Consider the following 10286-nt stretch of genomic DNA (forward strand, 5'->3'; position numbering starts at 1 on the left):
CAGTGAAGATAAAGAAGCGACTTTTTAATTAAGCCATGAGGGTCACACAGTACGCCACTATTAGATCATATAACAGCCCTTACTCTAATGCAGAGGTGCCAAACTCAACCACTTAAAGGGCCATATTAAAAAATCTCATCAAATCTGTGGGCCAGCTGTGTTTTTATCTTAATTTTACTCAACATTTTGCCATGAACCCAACTGGCCGTTGTTTGTTCAAAATATGCCACAACTACAAGAGCGAAAAAATAGGCACTGAATAGTTGAACTATGCAAAAATAATTTTATATAAAAATAATTGTTTATATAAAACAGACTACATTAGCTGCAGATAACTGCTAAACCTCTTTAAATGTCCCCAGTGTACAGTAGGTTTTTAAAAGTGCCCATTCACTTAAACTAGACACCTGTAATTTTTTTGTTTTGTTTTTGTGGTGCAGTCCCACAGATCCTTGTTGGGGAGGGAGAGGGAGCACACATTGCAGTGCATGCTGGGAACTGTAGTGCAGTTCATGGTGAAAAGGGCTAATATACATAGAAAATTAAAATAATGTTGCAGGCCAAAGAGGACTGTGCCCCAGGCCTGACTTGGCCCTTGGGCCTTGTGTTTGACACCTGGGCTCTAATGCTTCCTTTGACTATGTCTGCCAAGCATTATTGTTTGAAATTGTCTGGGCACATCCTGGTTCAGGGGAGTTATGGTCCAAAACTGATCATCCAACATACCTCAACCTCAAGTCACTAATGTTGACTGAATGCAATCAAATCCTCACAGCAATGTTACAACATCTAGTGGAGGGGTCTGCCCTGTTTACTCCACAGCAGAAATAGATTTTTAGGTAAAAATAAATGAATCCTCCTTTGCAGTAAAATAAAACTCTGTTGGTCGTTCTAACACAGTTTTAACAATAAATGGTCTTAAACGCTGGAGTTAATCTAATTCAGCCTTTAACCCTGAAAGTTGGCGCCCAGACTGCTGGTCACCATAGCAATGCAGATAACAATCTCACCTAGCTAGCAGCTAATGAAAAGGCAAAGAGAAAGATTTAAGATGAACATTGATAATTTAGAGACGAATGGACTTATATGGGCATTGATATTCACTCCAGCTGGTTTCCTGATACGTTTAATCAACAACGAGAAACTGTCAAACACTAAAAAGTCGCGAAGCTGAAGTCAGTTTCTCATTCTCCAGCTTCTTGTTCAAATTTTCCCTTTTCACCTTAAGTGGTTCAGCAGTTACATTCTGGCGCCTCAGCCACCATTTAAGGTGGAACAGGAGAATTTGGACAAGAAGCTGGTTAATGAGAAGCGACTTCAGCCTCGTAAAAGTTGAATGTTGAGAGACATTTTACAAAAAACTGTTCTACGTTTGAGGAAAAGTTTCCTGCCGGAGATGCAAGAAAAGCGGCTATAGCTGAGCTAAAGCTTAAAGCAGAGCAAAGTGATTCTTCGTTTTCATTTATATTATATTTGTTAGCCTACACTAGTACATTAGCGCATACTGAGACATGTTTACAGCCAAGATCGTAAAATGGACATAAAATGTTGTGGCTCTCAAGGTGGTTGGATTTTTGCTAAAAGGACAAAATAGCTCTTCTTAACATTTGGCTGGACGATCCCTGATCTAGTGTAAAGCCTTCCCAGAAGTGTAGAGACTGTTACTGTAGCAAAGAGAGGCCAAACTTCCAATTAATACCACTTTTTTTTTAGAAAAAAACGTTTGAACGGGCGTCTACAGACTTTTGGACGTGTGTAGTGCAGCTCCACTAGAAACAGTGGTGACACTTCTATGAAAGTGCTCCAATACAAGGTTTATTATGAACCTCATAACCCTGCTTGGGGGACACCAGTGTCCTAACAGTTAAGTTAACTGACCAGAGAGCGCTCCTATCATCTCGCTCTCTGATTGGCTCCCGCCTCTCCGCGCCACTCAGGCGCATTTTCCCAACATCCCGTTCACTAGAGCCACTACGACCGCAGCTCTAATGACAGAAGGAGCGAAACCCCCCAGCTGAAGGGCCACCTCACGCCTTCTAACCTAACACCCAACGGCTGGAACTTCCACTCCGTCTTGGATCATGCGCACTCCAGAGCTCCAGTGCGCTTAAAGGCAAACCCGAAGTTCGAGAAGTCTTGGGGGTCTCGAGGTAGGGGGCTTAACTCAGTTTCCCAGCTTTAGGTATGAACGTGTCTCACGGACTGCTGGCTCCAGCCATGGCGGGGTCTCGCGTGCCCTTGGCGGACGAGCGCGAGCAGTTCCTCGGGCGCCTCGTGCAGATCGCCGTGCTCTGCGTGCTCTCTCTGACCGTCATCTTCGGCGTCTTCTTCCTCGGCTGCAACCTGCTCATCAAGTCCGAGAGCATGATGAACCTGCTGGCCGACGACCGGAGACCCTCCAAAGAAGCGGAGATCATCATGATCGCGGCGTGAGGGGATCCAGGAGGACTTGTAGCGCTCAGGATGATTCACGGACCTGAAAAGTGGAGAAGAGCTGAACTTTGCTTCTCTCTGAGCCCCGAGGAGGAGCAGGAGGAGGAGGTGGAGGAGGACATGGACGTGGACTTGTTGAGCTTTAGCGTCATCCCTGTTTCAGGACTGCCAAAATACCAAATGCATGCTGAAGTAAGAGTGATGTTTTTTAATAAACCACGATGAATATAGACGTCCGTGTAGTGTAATCAGTTACTTTTTGAAGCAAACTCTTCAAAATAAGGGTGTCACAAGAGGACATAGAACATAAACACTTTTGGTTCCCCAAAGAACCATTTTTGTAAGTGAGATGGCTGTGAAGAAGCTTTTAAACGTTTAAAGAAGGGCTGGGCGATATGACAGTATATATCATTATCGTGATGAATTGACACGATACAATAGAGAATGCTACAAAGCCCTGCTGGTGACATCCCGTATAAATAAAAATAATGCGTGGCCACAACTTAGTAAGGCATGGGAACAGGGTAATTAAGTTGCAGCCATGACTTATCATCCTAATGCGTAGCCACAACTTAGTAAGGTGTGGGAACGAGATCATGCCTTATTAAGCTGTGGCCACACATTATTTTTCATTACACAGGATGTCACCAGCAGGGCTCTGTGAACGTACCGTGACCAACTGCATGTTTCATTATATAGAGAGCAGCATTAGACCTGTTTAACTGGATTTAGTGCAACACAATCTGCCAAATACTGAATAAAAATCATTGTGTTCACAGTTGTTGATCTTTCTTTAAAATGTAGCATTACTTGTTCTTTTTTCTCTGCTCCAACTGATCAGCTGACTGGAAAAATAAATATTATTACATATCAATTATCATGAAAACCTCTTGAAGTATCACAATGTTATATTTTTGCCATATCGCCCACCTCACGAGTTGAAGAACCTTCACATAACAGACAGTTTTCTTCCTGCAATGTTATATGCAGGTTCTTTGAACTTTAAAAAGTTCTTTACACTCATGGTTCTATATAGCACCAAAAAGGGTTATTCTGCTGTTACAAGCTTGACATCATAACAATAGCAGAACCCTTTTTGCTATATAGAACCATATACAACACATTCTCCATCAATATGAAGCACCACTTCACCATGCAAAGAACCGTTCAAGCATGAAATGGTACTATGTAGAACTCATGGTTCTAAATAGGACAATTCTTTTTACTAAAGAACCATTAAAGATACATATGTTTAAGAGTTTGGCATTGTCAGCACCTTTATTTTTAAGAGCGTAAAGGTGAGGACAGTTGCTAATACACTAGAAAAATGGGTTCTTGGAATTGATTTAAAACCTGTACATTTCCACATGAATAAAAGGCATCAACACAATTTTCTCTCTTAGTTTAGTTACTTTTGGCAATAATTGTGTTGATGTAATGTTTTATATGGAAATGATACACTGGAAGTAAATTGCATTGGAAGTGCATTCTTGTTGTTTGTGCAGAGCAGTCAGTCATTGGGACTGGGGAGGAGGGATGGGCAATATGGCAAAATAAATGATCAGCATATGAGATATTTTCTCTTGTTAGATGAGAAGTATCACAATATTTCCTTTTTTCTGTGGTTTATTAGGAACAGATAAAAACAGTGGTGTCACATTTGAGTTGTATTGCAGTGTTTCACAGACACACAATTATGCTCTCTGTAATGGAAAATGAAGTCGGTTAGCATTCTTTAAGTAGAAGATATCCATGATGCGCTCAGAAAAGCATAATGTGACACACAAAAATGATACATATTGTCATATTGCCCACCCTGGGGAGGATTTTCAAACTGGTATCTGAAGACTGGACCTCACTTAAGAAGAATATTTATAATACAACAGAAAGTTAACATTCTTGTAAAGTACCATATATTATTGCTCTTGGAACAAAACCTTGTGTTTCCAAAAAAAACTTTAACTTTCAGTGTAAATTAATGTAACAAGGTTTTATTCACCACCATTTTTTGGCCAGTATGAACAGCAGCTTGCCTTTTCAAATCCTGTGAAAAAAATAGAAATGGAGATACAAAGTTTTGGTCTGACAGTGGTATATCAGGTTTACAACTGAATAACAGTATTCATGACTTTCCTCAACTGGCACCCTGAATTTCTCTGTGTTTTGAGATCATTGACAGAGCTGTCTGCCCACATTACACTGAAAATGGTCACTCTTTTTGGTTCTACCAAATCTATCCAGTCCAACACAAGCATAATATGAAATTGAAAACTAGCCTAGAAGTCATCAGTTTCTTTCTTTAATATTTTCTCCTTCAACTTTGTGTCCTTCGCCCTTAAAAAGGGTTAAACTGTCTTTCGTAAAAGCAATGGGGATACATAAAACCATGAAAAATGAAAGAATCTTTTTACTGTTAACATGTTACATTTTAGACATTTCTAAGCACTTTAAAAATTGATCTATATAGTTCTAAAATGGTTCAAATAACCTTTTTAGGTTTTATGCAGAACTCATTTAACTCAGTGTTGTTTTAAAGATTTAAATATGGTTTGATCAATAACCATGTTTTTTCAACTGAAAAATTCCACTTAAAGCTGCTCATTAGTGCAAGAAAAACCTCTCAATTATTACTTAATTTTATTGAACAGCACTAAAAAATGAACTGTAAATAAGAAGGTATTGTAATAATAGGTTTTACTACTTTTAGAATATTTAAAAGTCTACATGTAGTTTGTTGATACACATCTTGCTCATAACTGCCTTATGATGTGTGCAGTAGACTTTTTTACACCGGTTCACTGAGGGACAGATCATCTAAATGAGAGGCCCTTCTTGTTTCATTACATAAACCTCATGTGGAACGAGAGGACAACTTTACACTCAAAATTTTTCCAATGATTTACTCTCACAGTGGGTCTAAGGAGAATGGTTGAAATACATGGGGATCATATTACAGATATGTAAAAGTAAGCAGTAACCTCTTCAGTCCGCTTAGAAAGGAAAGGATGAGTTGTGACACAGTTGGTGGAGATAATTGCCTACACCCTTACAAAGTGGATCTTTTAAAGGGTTCTTTAATAAAGGCAATGCACTATTTAAAGTCAGATCAACCTAAAAAAATACTTCGTGGTAACAAGTAAATTAACTAGTTTAATTCAAGTCAAGTCAAATTTTTTTATATAGCGCCTTTTACAACAGATGTTGTCACAAAGCAGCTTTACAAAGAATCTGGGTCCAAGCCCCCAGTGAGCAAGCCTTGGCGACAGTGGCAAGGAAAAACTCCCTCAACAGGAGGAAGAAACCTTGAGAGGAACCAGACTCAAAAGGGGAACCCATCCTCCTCTGGTCGACACCGGATAAGAGGACAGACACAAAACAGTATAAGTGGATACAGTTTAATTCAACAGAAATAAATACATAAAATTAAGGATTCTTTCAATCAGTGTAATTTTTTGAGTTGAATAAAACTGGTTAAAAAAAAAAAAATAAAACATAAAATATTAAAAGTGCCAAAACACTAACAGAGATACTTATCACTGTTGCAATAAAGCCTTGCACTTTTTTAAAAAAGGTGCCAAAAATGTTTTTTTTTGTGCAGTGTCATACGTTCGTGGCATAACTAGGATCTTATTGACACCAGAGCAAAAAATATCCAGCCCCCCAGGTTATGAAAATTATATTTTTATTTTACATTTTTTCAGTTTTCTCCCCAATTTAGCTATGTCTAACTCCACCCGCTAGCTAGATCTCCCCCCAATCACATGATACTACCAGTGCGAGGAGCAACTGAACTAGTTCTTTTCAACTCAAAAAATTAATTTCACTGAAAGAATCGTTCATTCAAAGTATTTATTTAGGTTGAATAAAACTAGTTAATTAACATTGTACCGCATTTATTAGGTTGAATTGATTAGCCATTTTTTACAGTGTGTTATGTCAGCTAACAGACACCCATGTTAGCTAGCATCCCGCTGAGTTGTGGGGAGAAGGGCCATCCTGCCCACCCAGAGAGAACGAGACCAATTGTGCAGTCTTGGATTCCATCATGGCTGTAGCTTCACACGATCTTCTGATGATTAATTTATTATTTAGAAAATTACTTTGCTTGCTTACATTGTTATGACTCAAACAAGCTGAAGCACTCAAAGCCTGCCACTCCATCCACTAGCATCTAATGTTAACCTAAATATTTACATTATTGAAGATTTTAGAGTTATGAATACTGAATATGTCATGTTGCAGGTTGTGACGAAAATGGTTACCATGGACGAGGTACATTATGAATAAGAGGGAGATAAATAGGTTTCACTTCTATTCTGTCTCTCCCCAGTGCAGTTAACACCCTGCCTCTAACAGTTAAGCCACTGCTTTAGAAGAATCACTTTTGATCCTCCAAAAAATTTCAATGGACCACAAAGAACCTTTTTAAAGTTTAAAGAACCTCCACATCATGGAAAACAGGGGTGCCCAAACCTGGTCATGGAGATCTACCACCCTGTGCAGCTTAGTTCCACCTCTAATCACACTTGATCCAATTAATGAAGGCCTTCAGGAGCATCTGAATATGAGATCCAGGTGTGCTGGAACCGAGCTCTCCAGGGTGGTAGATCTCCAGGACCAGGATTGAGCATCCATGATGTAAAGGATGTAGGAAGAACCTGTAAATTGGTCTAGAATTGTTATACTGCAAGTTCTTTAAACCTGCAAAAGGTTCATCACAAATCCCTCTTTCAAACACGGTTCTTTAGGGAACCAAAAGTGGCTTTCCTACGGCACAGTATAGAATCCTCCCCATTAATGGTACATCCAGCTTTAAAGAGCTTCCCCTGCATTTTCCCTGGACAGAACAATCCTATTTGACCCAAAGAAGAATTTTACTGTTTTATCCTCTCAAATACACACTGTATGAGGTTATGCAATTGCGGGAAATATTTCGGAAACATTTGTCCTAACTCCTCGCAGATGCCTGGCATGCGAGGTTGGGCCACATGCATGGCATGCTGAGCCACTAATGGCCTTGCATGTGATGAGTGAAAAACGTGCCAAAGGCCTTGCCTTTTATCAGAGACTAAAACAGATGGTGGTGGAGATATATGTAATGGAAGGCAAAGAACAATAATCTAAATTAGAGATTAGAGCCTCAAGCTATATATGACTGACCTAAATCCTGGGCCAACCAAACTATAAACAGCAACCCATATGCATGTACATAGCTATAGCCTGATCATTATCGTAATCACAGTAGCCTATAAGTATTTCCATAAAACTGTAAGCTTTAGTGTGCTTCCATATGTCATACAGACTGTAGCACAACATAGTACTGTAGTCACCCTGGATTATAATCGCCCTGAACAACATGATCCAGGTTTATCCAAGTTTTCATTACAGAAAAGGCTCCTGGGGATTTGGATGGCTCAGCTGTGAGGTTTGGTATCCATATTATCAGGGTTCGAATTGTGGTCTTCAGGGTTCCCGTGGTAGGGGGTCACCATGAGATGACATAACAAATATGGCATAAATTTACCACTTGTTACACAATAAAAAACATCAGGTGTAACAAGCATTTTACCAAATGACTTTTCCATAAATATATTTACTGTTGGAATACTGTATGGAATACTGTTTTAGTATAAAATCAAGGCTGATTCAATTAACGTCTAACCACTATCAATGACTTTGTTTACCTCTCAGATTGCTGACACATGTTCAACTGCACAAAATGTATAATCTTCATAGAAAAGCACTGACTAGTGGAATGAGACGCTCTGGAGCAGCTGCACATGAGTCTAAAGTCACTATGCCCAGCTAGAGGGTTGTAAAGCCCCCCAGCATTGGGCTGTGAAGCAGTGGAACTGTTTTCTCTGGAGTGATGGAGCTCCATCCAGTACCTTTGGGATGAGTTGGAGTGATCCATAACTGATCATCCAACATCAGTACCTAACCTCACAAATGCTCATGTGGCTGAATGCAATCAAATCCTCACAGCATTGTTCTAACATCTAGTGTAAAGCCTCCCCAGAAGAGCAGAAGCTGGTACTGCAGCAAAGGAGGACAAACTCTATATTAATACCCTTGACATCAGAAGAAATGCTGGATTTGCAGGTGTCTACAAACTTTTGGATATATAGCATCTCTGAAAAGGTTTTTTTTTTAACCGCACTAAAAAGTAAATTAAAGTGCAGGTGCTTAACCTCGCCCCCTTTTGAACCCACCACCCCCTTTTTCAACATGAAAACTGCATATCTCTGAAATCAGCTGGTCAGGCTCTATAAATATCGAATGTCAATGGAGGCAGAAATGTCTTGTTTCCTGAAAGAAGCTGAATTTTTTGTGTGTCTGAGAATAGCACAATAATCAAGATGAAGAGTGAATGGGGGCAATGCTCCTAGGAGCGCCGCCGCCGCTACAACCTGGGCCTTCCCCACTGAGCCGTGCTGAATGATTGATTCAATGATGACTTTACTTGTGAAGAAAGAGGGAGTGAGGGAAAAGCGATGGAGGAAAAGGTCACTCCCGGTGGTGGAGGCTGTCAGGCAGCAGCGCCGGGCTGAGGACTGATGTGGTATTAGGAGCTGACAGAGCTGCAGAAAGGCACTAGAACCGGGGAAATGTCAGAGCGGAAGAAAAACAAAACACACACACACACATACAGTGCTCTGCACCATAAATGCTACCATGACAGTAACAACAAAAAGTAAACTCACTTGGACGTCCCTATCCAAACAGAACAAAACGTGTTACGCAATAGACGGATAAGGTACGTACAAAAAGTGTCCCAGCTTATGAACCTAGGAAGGCAGCTTCTGGCTGAGAACTTTCTGCAGCATTCATGAGCATCTGACTGGTATCAAAGGGTGGGAAATATGGTAAGTTATTATTATTGTACACAATTATGTCATTAAACTCCATATATGACAAGTGTCCTATCCATGCTCCACCTACAAATGTGTTCTCTCATAGCAACTGTAGTTAGGTTAGTTTTAAAGCACTTTGGAAAAATTCAAGTGATGTTCATCTGTCATGCGCTTGGATGGTCAGAATTAGGGTTGGACAGTGGTCTCACAAAGCCCTTGGGCACAAGTGTCTTTGAAAGCCCCTCCAGATCTCCACTCTGAAAAAAATAATAGGACAAAAAAACAAGCTGGAAAATAGCAGATCATGTTTGTTTATGTGCACTTTGAACAGAGTTCAGTGTAATGTAAACAAGCAAAATGATTAATTCTCAGTCAATCTGAAACAGCATGTTACTTCCCACACATTTATATTTATGCACATTTTTGAGCCACCTCAGGCCTTGTGGTGCCCCTGGCAGTCAGAGGCCTCTGGGCACTGCCCCCACTGGCCCAGTCAGTAATCCATCCCTAGTTAGGACAGAAGTAGGGGAGAGCAGGACACAAGCTAACACATTTTGTGTTTTGGAATAACTTTACAAGCAACATATACATCTCTTCGACAAACGAACACTTGAACTTTGTTTCTAGCACCTACTATTCTTGTACAATTTCACCAAAAATAATGGAAAGCGCAGTGTTTCCCCCATACATTACTAATCAGTGGGGTTAACTGTAACAGACAGAGAGTTTGTTGTAACACTTGCTAGAAAAGTCTGATAAATTAGTGCAAACAAAGTTAATTCAATATAATTCAATAAATAAGATCAGTAAAAACCAGCTGTTAATGTCAATTTCTTGAATATACTTATTTAAAACCAAAAACTGACTGGTCAATTTAAAATTGACTGGAACAAAACAACATTCAGGGTAATAAAGTATTGCAAAAGCTGAGCTGAACCTGATATTGTGATAGTTTTATGGCTTTATACATAACGCATAGTGCCACTAGAGCACTACGTT

At 39.9% G+C, this 10286-nt stretch overlaps 1 protein-coding gene across 1 annotated transcript; it reads left to right on the forward strand.

Moving 5' to 3' along the window:
- The first annotated feature begins 1986 nt into the window (after window positions 1-1986).
- rprm3 (reprimo, TP53 dependent G2 arrest mediator homolog 3) lies at window positions 1987-2985 on the forward strand. Its single transcript, XM_036591880.1, has one exon. It carries the CDS (start codon window positions 2185-2187, stop codon window positions 2431-2433), a length of 249 nt encoding a protein of 82 aa, XP_036447773.1. The 5' UTR covers window positions 1987-2184; the 3' UTR covers window positions 2434-2985.
- Window positions 2986-10286: the final 7301 nt, after the last annotated feature.

The sequence above is a fragment of the Colossoma macropomum genome, unplaced genomic scaffold (assembly GCF_904425465.1).
Source record: "Colossoma macropomum unplaced genomic scaffold, Colossoma_macropomum, whole genome shotgun sequence".
NCBI classification, from domain to species: domain Eukaryota; kingdom Metazoa; phylum Chordata; class Actinopteri; order Characiformes; family Serrasalmidae; genus Colossoma; species Colossoma macropomum.